Source organism: Cuculus canorus, chromosome 8, assembly GCF_017976375.1.
Source record: "Cuculus canorus isolate bCucCan1 chromosome 8, bCucCan1.pri, whole genome shotgun sequence".
Lineage (NCBI taxonomy): Eukaryota > Metazoa > Chordata > Aves > Cuculiformes > Cuculidae > Cuculus > Cuculus canorus.
This window is the reverse complement of record NC_071408.1, coordinates 17,782,430-17,799,355: the sequence shown is the minus strand read 5'-3', so window position 1 is coordinate 17,799,355 and position 16,926 is coordinate 17,782,430. Positions and strand designations below refer to the sequence as shown.

At 46.0% G+C, this 16,926-nt stretch overlaps 3 protein-coding genes across 14 annotated transcripts in view; 2 read left to right on the top strand and 1 right to left on the bottom strand.

Moving 5' to 3' along the window:
• Positions 1-9,454, top strand: part of SGIP1 (SH3GL interacting endocytic adaptor 1) — a 67,530-nt gene extending 58,076 nt beyond the window's left edge. For 10 of the 11 annotated variants that reach the window (XM_054073067.1, XM_054073062.1, XM_054073066.1 and 7 more), the window contains 6 exons: positions 8-163; positions 632-764; positions 1,047-1,249; positions 1,822-1,886; positions 2,490-2,654; positions 3,130-9,454. In XM_054073067.1, coding sequence (XP_053929042.1) covers positions 8-163; positions 632-764; positions 1,047-1,249; positions 1,822-1,886; positions 2,490-2,654; positions 3,130-3,152 — 745 coding nt within the window. In that variant the 3' untranslated portion in view covers positions 3,153-9,454. Of the gene's footprint in view, positions 1-7; positions 164-631; positions 765-1,046; positions 1,250-1,821; positions 1,887-2,489; positions 2,655-3,129 lie in introns of those variants that run through there. The other variant, XM_054073064.1, reaches the window with a different exon arrangement.
• Positions 9,455-10,836: 1,382 nt separating this feature from the next.
• DYNLT5 (dynein light chain Tctex-type family member 5) lies at positions 10,837-14,138 on the top strand. 2 transcript variants are annotated; one of them, XM_054073103.1, is made up of 3 exons: positions 10,837-10,944; positions 11,024-11,148; positions 12,567-14,135. In XM_054073103.1, exons 1-3 carry the CDS (start codon positions 10,920-10,922, stop codon positions 12,768-12,770), a joined length of 354 nt encoding a protein of 117 aa, XP_053929078.1. In that variant the 5' UTR covers positions 10,837-10,919; the 3' UTR covers positions 12,771-14,135. The 2 variants fall into 2 exon arrangements, with proteins under 2 accessions (XP_053929078.1, XP_053929077.1); XM_054073102.1 differs by having other exon boundaries at positions 10,897-10,953; positions 12,567-14,138.
• An 86-nt stretch (positions 14,139-14,224) lies between these two features.
• Positions 14,225-16,793, bottom strand: INSL5 (insulin like 5). The gene is made up of 2 exons (XM_009569189.2): positions 15,785-16,793; positions 14,225-14,473 (listed from the first exon to the last, which is right to left on the bottom strand). Exons 1-2 carry the CDS (start codon positions 15,957-15,959, stop codon positions 14,232-14,234), a joined length of 417 nt encoding a protein of 138 aa, XP_009567484.1. The 5' UTR covers positions 15,960-16,793; the 3' UTR covers positions 14,225-14,231.
• Positions 16,794-16,926: the final 133 nt, after the last annotated feature.

Here is a 16,926-nt window from a genome sequence, read left to right as displayed (position 1 = left end):
GCTGCAGATGTATCGTGAAGATCACAGGGGAGATGGTGCTGTCGTTTCCAGCGGGCATCACGCGACACTTTGCCAACAACCCCGCTCCAGCAGTGCTCACCTTCCGCGTGCTGAACTACAACAGGCTGGAGCACGTCCTGCCAAACCCCCAGCTCCTCTGCTGGTAAGCCCCTGCCTCACCAGCATCCCAAAGGAAGGCGGGTTTCCAGAAAAGTAAGGTTCTTTGCAAAAATGTATGGCTTGAAGTGTCTTCCTTGGAAGCCTGCCCTGATTTTGGGAAAGAAACTGGCAAGACCCTGAATATTTGTGGGAGTACTCCCTCTGAGAGCAGCCCCTTGGCAAGGCAGAATAGCATTGGCAGAGAGGAGCAAGTGCTTTGATGGGGTTTGCTCGTTTTCTGCCTCATTCTGCTCATTAGATCTCCTGTTTGCAAAATGAAATAACCTACAGGTTGCATCCGCTGTGCCTGCCCAGAGGTATCTGAGGACAAGCCAGAGATGCGTGGGAGGGAGGCAGTATTTCTTTAAATGTGGGATTAAATTCAGTCCCAGCTGGCGGCTAGCGCTGCTGTCCTGCATGCTTTCTTCTGCCAAGGCAACTTAAGCGAAGGGTTAATTCTCCCTCTGTGCAGTGACAACACACAGAGTGACACCAACACGAAGGAGTTCTGGGTCAACATGCCAAATCTGATGACTCACCTAAAGAAGGTATCGGAACAGAAACCGCAAGCCACCTATTACAATGTGGATATGCTCAAATACCAGGTAGGGCTTTTTTGTGAGATAAAACTGTCAGAAATGTGTGCCTAATTTATAGATGTAAAAACCAGTACTCCCCTAGTGCAGAGTGGAGATAACATGAGGTAGGGGCATGCTATCCCAATAGTCCCTTCTGTATGTTGCTAGATTGCCTGATTTTGAGCCCAGTACAAACTTGCTATGAGAATACAAGGTATTGTCTCCTCTGAAACCAAATGCATGTCTGTAAAATGGGATTTCTCCCTTCAGTCCTATGGAAACTAAATGTTTTTTCTGTCATTTTGGAAGGTATCTGCCCAGGGTATTCAGTCTACTCCATTAAACCTTGCAGTGAGCTGGCGGTGTGACCCTGCAAGCACTGACCTCCGCATTGACTACAAATACAATACAGAGGCAATGACCACACCGGTACCTCTAAACAACGTCCAGTTCCTTGTCCCTGTTGACGGAGGAGTAACCAAACTTCAAGCTGTGCTTCCTCCTGCTGTCTGGTAGGAATTGCTCACTCAACAAAGAGCTCATTTGCCGTCTTGCCTAAAACAGCTGACCAGCCTGCTGGCTACAGGAGCAGGATCATCCTGGGCAGGTGGCTGCAAGGGGGAGCAGGGGAAATAATGGGGACCCAAACTTGTCCTCCTCTTCCAGGAGGAAGTATGCAACCCTACTCTGATATTTTTTCTTGCCATTCCCACAAGCAGGCAGTCAGAGCTGAACGCATGTGTGTGAGCAGTGAAATAACAACCCTTATTTTGTGTTTTGGATACTTTTATCCTGTGCTCAGAGGGATGCATGGCTATTGCTGCCATAGGCACAGGCATGCACATTTGCAGCAGGGCCAGCAGAACCTGGCCTGGCCCTGCTATCTCTTGCCCATTGCTCACCTGCAATGCAAGAGTGGCTTTTTTCCTGCTTGGGTCAAAACAAAAGCCAAGCTCCCAGAACTGCAGCTCTCGAGAGCAGCACCGGGCTGCTTTCTCAGCCTGCACTGCCTTTAGCAAAATTCAGATGTCTCCCTCATAGCTTCTTGTTTCCTACAGAAATGCTCTTCTTCATCTGTTTTTAGGAATGCCGAACAGCAAAGGATATTGTGGAAGATACCCGATATCTCTCAGAAGTCAGAAAATGGAGGTAATCCTGCAAATACTCGTTATTAACTCTGAATACTTAAATCAGACACTGATCCATTTTTCATGTTTGCACACGTGTCAGGACACACGGGTTCCTGCTGGCACTTGCTGGGGGAGGATGCTATTTAAAGCTAGAAGCAAAGAGCTTTGAAAAGCAGGGCTATGTACCACTGGTACTATTTTGCCAACCGCTTTCGCATCGTGGGAGGTCATTAACATACCGGGTTTGGATGTAGTTGTTTGCCAAGTCCTTTGCTCCATTGACCCTCTCTGTGTTTGAAGACTTTCACCCTCATGCCCCGTGTTACATCCCTGTTGTGGGGATCACAGCCTCCCATGGGTTGTTTTGTATGTGTCACCCATGCAGCTCAGCTGCTTCATATTCCTGGAGTGTCTCAAAAGTAAAAATCTGCTAGGAGGATGAGAGGGTTTGCCTCTGCCTTCCTACCCTGGGGATGCTGCTGGCTTGGGTACAACAGTGGGAGTGAGATTTGCTTGCAATGCTTGGAGCTTCTCATTGCCTTTACTGGGAAATCTGACCCTAGGATGTGTGGCGTGCCTCTCCAAGCTTGTAAGGGTCTCGTATGGGACTGTTAAATTGCAGGTGTGGGGTCACTGCTGGCCCGATTCCAGCTGTCAGAGGGACCGAGCACCCCAGCACCCCTGGCTGTGCAATTCACCAGCGAGGGGAGCACACTGTCCAGCTGCGACATCGAGCTTGTTGGCGCTGGCTACCGCTTCTCCCTCATCAAGAAGAGGTTTGCAGCAGGTAGGTAGCTCATTGGTGGCTCCTCCTTGGGATGGCAGTGTTCCTGATGGTCCCCTCCAGCTTGGCTGGCATGCCTGGGACTTCCCTTGCTGTATATTCATTGACTGTTCAAGCCCAGAGGTCTCACCACAGCACGACGTGACGGGGCTTACTGGCACCACATGGGCAAAAGCTCCCTTGCATGAAATAAGTCCTATTTTTTATGAGAGCCCTGATTTTCATGGGCTCTGTTCTGCTCGTGATTCCTGCTTGAAAAGCAACGTCTGGGGATCTCCAGGAAGAGCTTTTTGCTGCAGACCAATACAAGTCTTTGTCCTAGTGCCCCATTGCTCTAGAGAAAGGCAAGTATTTCTCCTGTGCTACTTGTGCATGGCAGCAGTGCGGCCATGCCTGAGGGGGCTGGTGGAGGCAGGTGGCCATCCCTGAGAACCAGGGCTGCTTCCTCCCTGCAGCTGATTTCTGATCCCATTTCTAGGTAAATACTTGGCTGATAACTGATGGAAGCTTATGCAAGTTTAAGGAAAATAACATGGAAAATACCCAAGGACTGCTGTGCGTGGAACGGGTTTTAATTACAGTTTAAGGAAAATGAACTAAATCCTGCACTCGGGACATTTCTGTTGGAAGTGTCAACAACTTTCAGCATTTTTTTCCTTGGAAAACACCATCTTGACCAGTCCTACAGTATTTAGTTCTAGATGTAACATTGTTAATGGTTTTAAAATGTAATTATTGTATTTGTAAATTGTACTCATTCCAGTAAGGCTGTATTTTGGCAGTTAGACACTTGAGTTTTAGCATTTTATCATTCATGAAATGGATGTAATTTAAACTGTGGTATATAAATTTAATAGTAGTACCGTTGAATGGCACAATGCTTACAGAGGTAGATTACATTTTGTGAATATATACAATTTAAATACAGTACTGATAGCTGTAATGAAGGGGGTGCCTCACAGAGACTGAAGTAGAACTGACATGATGATTTACTTTTTATTCAGTCCTCAGTAAGTCTCATGGTGATGAATAAAAAGCTCTATCTTCAGGTTTAACTGGTTTAACTCCAGAACAATATTTCTGCTAATGTTGAGGTTCCTAATACAGTCTCTCAGAAAAAAAAAAAAAGGCAGAAAAAAATGCCACTTCTACAAAGAGCATTTACATCAATTTCCATTGTTCCCTTGCAAGAAACCTCCATGAACATGCCCTTGCTCTCTTACAGCTGTGGATTAACCATCAAGCGTCTCAGCAGCATGTGTGCAGGCTCTTCGCCCCATGCACTTATATTTTGCAGAATTGCAAATAAGGAAATAAGCAGGCAAAGAAGCTGGGTAGCATCTCTGAGCTTACAGCACTGTTTGGAAAAGTTATTAATGTTTTTAAGGACATATTTTCCAAGCAGTCTCCAGGTTTTTTATTGCATTTCTACATTCCTTTGCTTGATTATCCCTTTTTTACCCTCCATTTCTGAAAGCCCCATAGGTGTAGAAAATGCTTTAAAGACTTGCAGCGCCCACCCTGCCATGCCTTTCCATTTTTCCACTAAAGCAGGAAAGCGTATATATGCAAACATTGAAGAAGGAACGCAACCCAAGCCTGACCTTGGTGGGACACCCACCAGGGCCAGGGGAGCAGAAGAAACATATGGGTGGCTACCAAAAGCCCATGGGGCAGGAGCCCACCATGCTTGTCTCAGGAGCAGCTGTCTAATGGGGATGGGGAAAACCCATAGAAGTGCTAAACTGGAGGCTGCAGGGGAAAAATTGTCCTTCTGTGTGTTCCCTGAGCCAACACAGGTGCTGCTTCTCTATGTGCATCGCCTGTGTAGCATGCAGCATTTGGTTTCTAGCTGATGTTAGTCTCAGCCTACTGCTGGCAACATGCTGACAGCATGCATGGTATTAATGGTACAGTGTCTGCCAAGATTGAAAGTTTGTTTTAGCAGAACAATCTAGTGATATGGGGAAAAAAGAATGGATCTTTTTGAAATGAGATGCAGCTGATGTTCAGGTGCACACAGCATAGGAGCATCCACTGAGTGAGGTGCTGGGGGCTCTAAAAGTGTGTGACATGATAAATAGTGCTAATTTTACAGTTGCAAATGTTGCCAGGATTAGGCTTGTGCATGTATTGAAAAACTTAGACTGTGCATGTTGGGAAGTGCTTGCTCACAAAGCAGTTTGAAGTGATGTAAGAAAACAGAAATTCATGGCCATCTTAAAAGAAAATCAGAAAATCTGGAGATATTTCAGTTTTGAGATGACTCCCAGACTGAGATAGGTATGATGGCTGGGTTGTGTGCATGCTCACAAAAGGTATCAACATAGAAGATAAAGCACAATTCAGCAACTTCATACATCGTGGCAGTTTTTGAAAGTACACTTGCCAGTACTCCTAGATGGAGCATTCAACTCCATTAATAATTTTTCCCCTGAAATGGAAATATGTATAAACTGTGTAACCTACCCCTTTCTGGCATAGGAATATAGGGCAAAATCTAAGAATCAGTTTTTGCATAATTGGTTCATGCTATGTACAATTGTTATAAAATCATGCTTCCAAAAGAGATCTATGTCTTAGTCCTGAAAAGAAGAATTTTATAATGTAAATATTACCAGAACATAGATATTTTACTTTATATTTCATTTGAAAGACAAGGTGTTTACATTAGCATTGGGTTTTTAAATGCTTTTTAAAAAAAAACCCATAACCCAAAGCTCCCAAGCTTGTCCCATTTGTGCTGTCCCACAAAACTGAGGTCACATTTTCCAAGTACATGTCGATGCAAGGGTACAGTTGTTGTTGCCTGGGAAGAGAGGTGAGAAAGTCCTGTACCCTTTCTGGGACAAACTGGCTGGCAGATTCAAGTTAGGTGTGCTGGCACGTTTGCAGCCCCATGGGGACGCAATCCCCCTCCAGCCACTGGCAGGTGACACAAAACAGCTATTCCCAACCCATGACCCTGGGACCAAAACCAGCGGTTTGGGACAGGTTTATTGCATCCTGCTTTTGCCAGTTTTTTGCATAGTGTTTTAGTTCATTAGGCATTTGCTCAGGAGCATTGAACTGCGTGGCTCTGCCTTCCCTCCCAGCATGACCTTTGCAAAAAGATGCTGTGCCGTATTAATGGTTTAGTTTTCCTGCCCTGCTGATGTCTGAGCAGAGAGGCAAAGCAGCAGTGTGCCAAGGAGGCTTATTTTGTTGGGTATTTGTCTTCGCGTGTACCGTACAAGTGTGGTACCCCAGCACTACCCCATGTGCGGAGGGGAGCAGGCCAGTTGAGATTCTAAGTCTGAAGTGCAGAAGACTTGTTTTCTTTCCACCTGGCTTTGAGAAGTTGTCAGGAGAAAAAAGATTGAGCAGCAGCTTGGGATGTATCAGACTTAAATTTAGAGCATCAAATAAGGGCAAACATAGGGCTGTTTATCCCCAGTCTGGTGTCTGTAGTAACGGCAAGTGCCCCTGGCTCTGGAGAAGACATGTAGGTTGTGCTACCCTGTTGTGATCAGGGCACTCAAGCTTTGCAGGCTTCGCCTCCAATTTTAGGCAGGTAAATATGTATATCTTTAGGGAATGTATCTGTTTGGTACTCCCTGCCCGCTGGCACAGAGCAGCTACGTCAGCAGGGAGTTGGAAAGACAGCATTGATTCGGTTGGCTGTAAGTCACCTGCGTTTCCAAAGCTAAGCATCGGTGCTCTGTTTCCAGGCATGTAGGTCAGTAGGTCTTTTGCCAAGTTGAGCTGAGGCTGAAAAGAGGGCTCAGCCCTCCAGCACTGCTTAGCACTGGCACCCTTAGCTTAGCAGTCCTCAGAAATAAGTGTCTGAATGAAAAAAAAGATGAATAAAGGAGGTGTTCAAATAATAAATGTGTGATGCACACACAGAAAGGCTTTAGCTTGGTGACTTCCGAGGATCTATGCCTTTAGTCTGTGTCTTCAGCCACCTCTTCCTGAGGGATTTTCCTCTGGGCTCTCTAGTTAGCCGCCAGCAACCCATGCCGGCAGTGTCAAGGCGCCTGCCAACAGAGCAGGAGTGGTTTTCCCCGTGGAAACCTGCAGAACTGGGTCTTTAGAAGTTAAGAAACAGGACATGGGTGTTTTTGCAACTTTACTTTTGTTTGTTGCAAATATTCATGATTCTCAGCCAGCTTATGGTGCTTCTCACAGGAGACATTTCAGACCAATTTTCTACTTTAACAATATTTATTAATAATGATGAAATTGCTTAACTGAAATACTGCTGGATAATAAGCACTTAATTTGCTATTTGCATTTGTTCTTAAATATCTCTTCCCTGTTGTAAAGCTGCTACTTTTTGTTTTCCTGTAAGGCCACTGTCCATTAAACTCCTATTCATGCCCAGCTGGTGTGAGTTCTTGGTGCATATGTGTGGCTTCACTTGAAAAAGCTTTGTCACACAAGTGCGATCTTGTACCAAGGAAGTTACACAACTGAATGCTTTTCCTGATGCAGGCTGAACTTAAAGATATTAGTGCTGTTATTTGGTATTTCAGTTAAATTAGTTTTAACTTCAGTATGTTCCTTTAGGCATCCATTTTAAGGGTTATTTTTTAAACGTAGCTGAAAAAAAAAAAATTCTGTACTTGTAAAGTTAAAAAGAGATCCTGTTTGACCAGACAGGGAGGGGATGGGGAGGCAGTTACCCAGGCAGGGTGCAGGACCCAAGCACACCCTTACTGCGAGATGCTGTTGGGTATCACATGCAGCAGTGCCCAGGGCTAGGGCTGCATGGCAAACACCAGAGAAATATGATGCTTTATCATTTCGAAGCCACGCACATCTGCAGGTGAGACTCATTTGCCTCCTCCTTTTAACTTGATCAGAGAGACCTAAAGTAGTTATTTAATGCCCAGGTGTAAAAATCACTCAGCGCTTGCAGGAGTGATTATTTTCCCACTGAGGTCCCTGCTGAGACCTTATCATGCTGCCCATGCCACCACAAGACATACTTGTATTCATTTACCTAATTCTGGGTCACTCAGAGCAGCCGGCAATGGCACCCTGTTGAACTGCAGCTGCAGAGATTCCTGCAGCGTGAGCATCACATAGAGTCACTACTTGACATTCTCGCAGAAAAGCATTTTTAACTGGCTGGAATGTAATGAAAAGGTGTCATATTTTTAAATGACCTAAGAAAGAGTCAAGCATCTTTTAATAAATATGTTTGGACTGCTCCCACATCTTCCCATCTCCTTCAGCAGCGGTGCCGTTCCTGTGCCCAATGGCACACAGTACAGTTCTGCAATACAGAGGAATCCTGCTCTGCCCATGTTTTTGTTATCCAAATACCCAACTTTTACTTGAGAAAGCCAGTTCCATATGCTGAATATGGAGCAGTTTTTCCCTACCCTTTTGTTGGTTTTATGTGAGGGTGTCTTGGTTAAAAGACTGAATTTTGAAGCCTACCATGATCAAAATATGTAATGTCATCACGTGGTACTTCCCTAGTGAGAAATTACTATCTTAAGATTTAATTTCATACTTGGAATTCTTCTTTACTTCTTTTTCTCACACTTTCCCAAAAAAAGTAATCTTGTGGAGCCAGGGATTTTTTTATCATCATCATTTTTTTTTATTTCCTATTTCATCGCAAGGCTAGAAAAAGATCTGCAGAAATACTCCCCGCCTCCTGTGCGACATCCTCTATCGTTTTAGGAAGGACTGCAGATAACACTGCTGACAATTGCTCTTGAAAATCAGAACAGTTAATGTGGCGATGCTATTCCAAGGTATGCACACAAGCAGGACTTCACTACAGGCCAAGCAGTATGATAAAACATGCCAGGTTTTAGCGAGGCATTCTGAATAACTTACTCTCTTGTTAGAAATCTCTCTCTTTCTGGATAAAGGGTGAATTGCTGCAGGCATGTTGTCCTGCTTCTGGGTTTGTCATCCATGCAAGAGGGGCTTTCCACTCTAAAACTCTCTAAGGCTGATGAAATCACAGAGTTACTTTGACGCCATAAAACGTATGGACACGTTAGCTGTGGTCTGAGAGAGGAATCAAGTCTGGTTGTGGTTTGAAGCTCCGGTCCTGCGGCCGTGGGCTGGTGGGTGGAGGGCACGGGGTGCAGAAGAACCTTACCATGGCACCTCTGAACCCAGAGGAAACCTCAGAAGTGAATTGGATTTCCCAGGGTATCTCCCCATATCATTTTATCAACTCCCTTGTGTATAAAATGTTTATAAATATTTGTGGATTAAGATACACAGGTCTATTTTTAAGATTTAAGTTAAGTGAGTTAATTAATGGCTGGCCTTTTTTGCCTAAACGTGCAATGAGATATATTAAATCTTTAGTCTACGATGGCCTAGGTACTGCTTAGTCTGTGATGAAAACTTTGCTGCTTACCTACTGTTCTCAGAGAAAAAAACTGTAAAAGACATACAGGTTTGTTGCACAAGGACTATTGCAGCAAAGCTTTGTATTTGACCACTGGTAATATGAATGTGTTGTATTGACTTGTTGAAGATAATCATGAAACAACATATTTTAAATGTTACTTGCCTTATAGATTAGAATATGACTATGTGGATATCATTTTTGTAAATAATGTTTTTTATAAATGTCTTTCCTCCATTCACCTTTTCACCCATTTCACAAAATCTTGAATATGCAATTATTTACAATTATTTACCATGCATAAAGTTGCAACAAATAAATCCCCATGTCAGAACAAAGTTTATTAATCCTATACATAAGAACTACATTAAATATCCGATTGAGTTGCAATTTAAATGTGATTTTTTTTTTCCTTAAAAATAAACAAAACCCGTAAAACTGCTTTTTTTCTGGATGAGTTTTGCTTGCATGAGCAGGAGCGTGCGGAGGAGCTGGGCGGAGGGGCTAGGGCTGTTATGTTCCTGGCCCAAAATATTGCTGTGTACAGCTTCGCAGAGTGGGAACAGGTCAGGGTTGGAATATGGGGACCACGGCACTGGGGACTTGTGGGACCTGAGGGAGACCATGGGGACATAGTAGGGATTTAGGGACATGTTGGGGCCATGGGGATCTATGGGGTCTGCAGAGACACGTGGGGACCTATAGAGTCTATGGGGATCCACAGCGGTCACAGAGCCCTATATGGGCTCTAGGGATGTATGGGGACCTGTGGAGGTCCTGGGGACACATAAGTGCCATAGGGACATGTAGGGGTGGTTCAGACCCACAAGGGCCAAAGGGATCTGTGGAGGTTGCAGACACCCTCAGGGTCTATGAGGGTACAAGGAAGCTGTGGGTACATTTGGGGACACTGGAGATATGTGGAGGCCATGGGGGTAAGAGGGACTTATGGGGGCAAATGGGCACCATTGGAGGCCATGGGGGCTTGCGGGGACACATAGGGACCATGAGGGCCCATGGGAGCTTGCAGAGACCTGTGAGAGCATGTAGGGGACTTGTGGGGACCTGCAGAAGCCGTGGGGACCTGCAGAAGCCATGGGGACACCTCGGTTCCCTAGTGGCATGGGAGACCTGTGGGAGCTGTGAGGACCTCTCTGGGGGCTGTGGGGACCTGTGGAGGCTATAGGGGCAGGCAAGGACCTATGAAAACTGTAAGGACTTGTGGGGGCTATAGGGACCTATGGAGGCTATAGGGGCAGGCAAGGACCTATGAAAACTGTAAGGACTTGTGGGGGCTATAGGGGAAGGCAGAGACCCACAGAGCCTGTGGAGGCTGTGGGGAGTCTGTGGGGGCTGTGGGGCCATACAGGGACCTGTGAAAGCTGTGGGAACTTGTGGGATCTGTGGGGACATGCAGGGACCTCTGGGGGTTCTGGGAATCTATGGGGGCTATTGGGACACTTGGGGACCCACAGAGCCTGTGGAGGCTGTGGGGGATCTGTGTTCTGGAGACATGCAGGGACCTGTGGGTCTGTGGGGACGTGGGAGGACCCACGGAGGCTGTGGGGGGGCTGTGGAGGCTACAGGGGCACCCAGGGACCCACAAATGCTGTGGAGGCTGTGGGGACCCGTGGGGTCTGTGGGGACACGCAGGGACCTGTGGGGACACGCAGGGACCCCCAGCGCCTGCGGGCCAGGCAGGGACCTGTGCCCCTTGCGGGACCCGCGGGGGCTGCGGGACACGGAGCTCCATGGAGACGGGGAGGGGGGACACACAAGGCGACATGGCACAGCTACACCGCCTCGGGCTGGGCGGGATAGAGGCGGACAGCGTCGCCCCGCGGCCGCCAAGCGCCAGATCCCGGCTGTCCGCCGCCCTCCCGCATCCTCCCTTTCCCGAGATGCCGGGCCGCGACCCCCGCTCGGGTAGGGAAGGTTGGTCCGCCTTTAGCGCCGTGGGTTTTGCAGAAAACCGGGGTTTAACGTCCCCGTTTGCCCCTTTCAGGCCCTCGCGAGCGTTTCCCGGTGGCGGCGGTGGATGCCATCCTGGAGGATGTGGTAGGGAGCTACGCGAGGGAGCAGCGCTACGAGCCAGCCCGGTGCGGGGAGCTGGCGAAGGACATGGCAGAGGTACCGCGGAGCTCCGGGAGGCTTTTTCGTCCTCACTTCTCGATCGCGTGCGAAGGAGGGGGTTGTCAGGGCGGGGAGGCCCAAATAAAAGCATAAAATCATGGAATAGCTTGGGTTGGAAGGGACCTTGAAGATCATCCAGTTCCAACACCCCTGCGATGGGCAACGACACCTCCCACCGGACCAGGTTGCTCAAAGTCTCACCCAACCTGGCCTTGAACACCTCCAAGGGATGAGGCATGAACAGCTTCCCTGTGCCAGTGCTTCACCACTCTCATTGTGAAGAATTTCCTCCTTATGTCTAGTCTAAATTTTCACCTCTCCTATTTAAAGCCATTCCCCCTTATCCTATCACTACAAGCCTTCGTAGAAAGGTCTCCCCAGCTTTCTTGTAGCTCCTTCAGGTACCGAAAGCTGGCTATAAATTCTCCTCAGAGCCTTTTCTTCTCCAGGTTTAACAACCCCAACTCTCTCAGCCTGTCCTGGCACAGGTGGTCCTCCAGCCCTCTGATCAACTTTGTAGCCCTCCTCTGGACCCATCCCAACAATGCCATATCCTTCTTATGTTGGGGATTCCAGAACTGGACGTAATACTCCAGATGAGGTCTCACGAGAGAGGTATAGAGGGGCAGAATCCCCTCTCTCACCCTGCTGGCCACACTTCTTTTGATGCAGCCCAGGACACGGTTGGCCTTCTGGGCTGCGAGCACACATTGCCGGCTCATGTCGAGCTTCTTGTCAATCAGCACCCCCAAGTCCTTCTCTGCAGGGCTGCTCCAAATCACATCATAGAATCATAGAATCACCAGGTTGGAAAGGACCCACTGGATCATCGAGTCCAACCATCCCCCATCCTGTATTGAAATCGGGGATTTATGACCTTGTGGCATTAAACAAATGCCACAGGAGTCCATCGAAATGCACCAAGGGCTGGTCTGAGATGGACACAGGCTGATCTGTGTTATGAGGTTTGTTCAAGCAGCAGTGGCCAAACAAGTGAACCACCCAGTAAAAGCTCCATATTGTAGTTGCCCTGTCCAGAAATGCTGTTAATGATATTTACGTATATATCAGTCTTTTCCGAAATAGGCCAGTTAGGGTAGTGGCTGAATTCTGCACAGTGACATGCATGCAAACTCCTTGTCAGTTAAACCCAGTCTTGCTGCTGAGAAAATACTGTCTTGACCCTTTAATCTTTCAGCTGATTTGGCCCAGAAGAGCTCACCAACATTAAGAAAGCAGGCTGGGTCGTTTGCAGTAGACATTTCAAATGCCGCAGTTCAAAGATTGTCATCAGGATTGTTGTAAGGGCTCAGTACTGCAATGCTTGCACTTTTCTGTCCCAGAATACCCAAATGCTGAGAATCACCTTTAAAGAGAACTCACCGCTTGTGTCCAAACGTGTTTTTCTCTTACAGGTTATTAAAGCTCGGGTAAAAGGCCTTATGATACCGAGGTACAAGATTGTTGTGGTGACATATATTGGGCAGTTGAATGAGCAGAGCATGCAGATCGGAAGCAGGTGCCTCTGGGATCCTGCAAGTGACACATTTTCATCGTACACGGTCAAGAACACTTCACTCTTTGCTCTTGCAAATGTCTATGGTGTCTATTTTGAATAAGAAGGCAGGCAAGTTTGACAGCAGGAGAAATGAATATTCAGCCTGACTCTTCCTCTTTCTATTGTTGAAAATGGTTGTGAAGGTCCAAGGCAACTTTCACCTGTTCTGAAATGTGGTTAACATAAGCCTTTTGGGGGTGAATGTAATAACTATTTCTCAGTGCTTTCTCTGGGAAGTGATTCTCTGTTAAATGCTGTCTTGCACCTGATTCTAGCTGCTTTCAGAACCATGTATCCCTGTAATATTTTTTTCTCTCTGCATTTGCCCTCACTGTGAGATCCCTAATTATAAACCACAGAGGGATTTTTGGAAAGTAAACCAAAAGCATTTTAAATACTGTCCCTGTTAAATAACATTTGCAGGTCCCACGGCCCCAGCTTCATATACACTCTGTGTCGCAGATGCTGTGTCCTGTTAAGCCACAGTAGCTCAGTGCTGCAAGTGACCCTGCCCGAGGAATAGGGGGTTCCCTTCAAACCAGAGGTGCCCTGGGTGAGCTCCGCAGAAGAGAGTGCAAGGGCTGGGAGCTCTGCTCGTTGAGGCCTGGCCTGGCTGCCCCTGAGCCCCGAGTGCAGAAGAAGTGACTGAGAGAATGTGCTTAATTCTGCTTGGAAAAAACTAGCTCAGTCCTGTAGTGTTTGAAATCAAGTGAAAAATGTCTTCCAATTATATCACATTTAGAGTATGTAGAGCTAATGTGTTTGGGCCCTTTTATCAAAGGTGCTTGAATCCAGAAAAAAAAAAAATTGAATTGGGGTTCTCAGCTGACTCTTGCCTATACATGAGAGTCGGAGTACTCTGCACTCAGCAGCGTATTTTCAGTCTCCCTGGGTGCAAATTACCTGTCCATAGGCAGGACCTCGCAGACATGACTGGAAGCAGCTGGAATAGGAAATAAACCCTAGCTGCTGTCTGCCCGGTGCCAGGGCTGGTGCTGCCTGAGCACGTCTCACCTGCTGCAGCTCTTCCCCAGCTGGGGTAGGCTCTGACTCAGGTCTTACAGCATGACACAGTGCTCAGAGCTATCTGCACTGCCTGTGTTTTATTCTGATTCTGATGACAGACTTTTTGCTACCCATATTTCACAGCTGAAACCTGCTGTTGGATTTTCCTAAGGAAGAGAACAAGTATATAAGAAACTGCTTATTTGATTACATGTTATCTGCAAAGCTGAAACTAGAACAGTAATTAGGTAGATGGGAAGAAATATTTGTACACATGACCAGAAGTTTAACTCTAAACTACTGTAAACACTGTGTGGAATCACAAAACAACCTGACTGTCATTGCAGCTGTTTGCTGGTTTGTGCTACAACATTTAACACTTGGCCTTTACTCCCTAGTGCACTCCCAAAAATAAAGCTACTGATAAAGAATACAACTGAAATAATCATTGTTTATGTCATTATTATTTTAATGCATGAAAACTGTGCCATTGAGCCTCGTCAGCATCTGCTGCGTTTTAGCAGAGGGAACTGATATCTCTCTCACTGCAGCCGATACTGCAGCAGGATGTGGTGAGCAGCTTGGCTACTTCGCGCTTTTTTAGCACAGACATTTTCCTGGTGTTTTGTAAGTCTTGCTCTGCCTCAGGCTTGATGTTGTGGATTTCTTCACTGTCAGTCTCCAGCCTCTGGTCTGTGTACATCAAGTAGTCAGCAAAACTGTCATTCTCTTGTGAGAAAGGCAGGGGGTTTTCACTCTCTGTCACATAAAAATTAGATGCTAAAAATTAGAAGTCATAGAATCATAAATAGTTTAGAATATTTATCTTTACTAAAAAGACAGCCCAGCCTACAGCCCAGGAGCTGAGAGTATTTTTCTCCCTGTTTCTGCTACGAACAACCAAGAGGTACCAGATCACAGACTTCTCTCCAGTGCTGTATTAAAATAGATACGTGAGGTAGACATTCTGTGATTAATATGTTAATCCCAATAATTTTTTTATTCCTATTGAAGAGCGTACTGCCTAATAATAGTTGCCTTATCAATCTTGCACTGGTATTTTTACTTCAAAGGGTAAAGCCATGATTTGATGTGTCAGTGGCACTTGACCAGCATGTTAACCTAGAACTGCTTGTGGGGTTCCTGATACGCAGATATTATGGTAAGGGGACAGATACCCTACAATTTCAAATACCCACTTTAATTATGTTTGCAATTCACGTGCATTTTAAATACCAAAGCATGGTTGGCACTGCTTGTGGAGTTCATAAAGGCATAGTAGTTATCTCACTTAGTTCAGCAGTGATGTTTTTTCTCCTTTAACAGACTCTCAGGCAGGGTGTTGCAGGTGGCCTTGCTTTTTATGTTTGTTTAAGCTGCAGCTACAATAGAATTTTCAAAACCACAGATGTTACTGCATGGAAAATGTAGAAAGTCTCTGTTTCTGTCATCTGCTTAATTTATTTTCTTCTTTCTACATCTTTTAACCAGTCAGAGTACAAATTTCTAGTGGTGCATATAATGTCTAAATTTTCTGACTATCTAAAAATATGCTAATAAATAATGTATACAACACAGTGTGAAGATACTCAAATACTCTGCAATATAACATACTATAATTATAATAGCCTCAGAGTTGTTAATGAAGTTTCTTGTCCTTAGTGGGGAAGGAGAGGTGTGCTAGTGAAGAAACCTGCATTGGCAACAGCAAGGCTTGTCTCTGACATTTAAAATGTCATGGCAGAGATTTGAAGTGATAATCTTGGACTCAGCTTGTGGTCCTCCAGGTTGACTGGGAAAATCTTGATCTAAATGTTATTTATTTACTAAAACAGCACACTAAGCTAAACCAAGCAAGCCGCAAGGAAACAAAACCCATGAAGTTGCACCTCTCTTCACTTGCTGTCTGAAAACAAAGCCCATGTGGTTCATGCTTGAGATCCTCCAGTTAATGGGGATGGCCGAAGCCGAAGGTACAGCCTGCAGGTGATGTGGTTCTTCCAAATCACCTCAGAGGGAAGCACACCTTGCAGGGGGTGATAGGCCTGTAATGCATTAATTAGTACTTACCAAACAGATAGTGGTAATCAGTCAAATGCCTTTTCCACCGAGACCCGCCACACGTGAAGACGATGGCTCTGACGAAGTCTCTCCCACAGAGCCTCACAGTGTTTCCTTCACCTTTTCCCTCCTGTGCTACAATCAGGAGAACAAGCAAGGCCAGCGCCAGCACCGTGCCCCTCATTCTGTGGATGCTGTGCTTCGATACTGGGCTGAAGGGATCTGCGAGGCTGAGGTGGGGAGTTCTGCTGAAATCATCTCTTTTATACTGATGGCCAGTCCGCTCCACTGAGTATGGGCTCACTGTAAGGATGACTTAATGTTTGCTAAAAACAAGTTAATTGCTTGTTTCCGGTAGTGTTTTAAGTGCTTTGGGATTTGTGCTGGGATTTCGGTCAGGTATTAAAGACTTCGTAAGGCTGCGTAACTGCTTTACTATAGGAACACATGTGGTATAACATGTTTATAGGGTACAGGTTTAGGTCAGTACTGTTTAAATGTATATACTGCAAAAGTGAAAGCGTGCTTATTACCTAATTTGTTGATAATGGAGTTTGTGCATTTCCCACATGGCCGTGCTACTGCAGCCTGTTGCCCATTTGTGTCTGTTACTGCAGTTTAAATAACCTCAGGTCTTTTTCTGTTGTCGATCCCAAACTAAAAGGGAGGAAGCAGCTTCCAGGGATGTCCACATTTGTGTACCTCTTCATTGCTCCTTTCTTGTTCTCTTGCCAAGCATCCCTCGTCAGGCTGGTAACTGTGGGTGTTTCAGAGCAATCTGCTGGTGCTGGGCAGTCACTCACAAGAAAACCAGGTACTTGAGGGGATTTTGTGTCAAATGTAGGCATCCAAGCCTGCAAATGCCCTGCTATGATTCCCAGTGTGCTAACTGATAGGACATGCTCCTGCGTCATGTATCAGGTGCAGAGCATGGAAAAGGCACATTGACCCTTTGAGTACCGTGAATTCACTGTAACAAACTGTACAGAGCAGTGTAGTTGCTTGACAGCTTGCATTCATAAGCATTTGCCTTGCAGATATCTGCAAGGTATCTGCACTGCACTGGAGCTACTTCACTGTATGTTTGACAGCTTGCATTCATAAGCATTTGCCTTGCAAGGTATCTGCAAGGTATCTGCAGGTATCTGCAA

What these genes read in the sequence shown, in the direction of transcription:
- DYNLT5 (XM_054073102.1), top strand. Translation starts at nt 10,920, where the DNA reads ATGCCGGGCCGCGACCCCCGCTCGGGTAGGGAAG. An exon ending in CCCCCGCTCGGGTAGGGAAG is followed by an intron (nt 10,954 to 11,023) that starts GTTGGTCCGCCT and finishes TGCCCCTTTCAG; the next exon opens with GCCCTCGCGAGCGTTTCCCG. An exon ending in TGGCGAAGGACATGGCAGAG is followed by an intron (nt 11,149 to 12,566) that starts GTACCGCGGAGC and finishes TTTCTCTTACAG; the next exon opens with GTTATTAAAGCTCGGGTAAA.
- INSL5 (XM_009569189.2), bottom strand. Translation starts at nt 15,959, where the DNA reads ATGAGGGGCACGGTGCTGGCGCTGGCCTTGCTTGTTCTCCTGATTGTA. An exon ending in TGATTACCACTATCTGTTTG is followed by an intron (nt 14,474 to 15,784) that starts GTAAGTACTAAT and finishes TTTATGTGACAG; the next exon opens with AGAGTGAAAACCCCCTGCCT.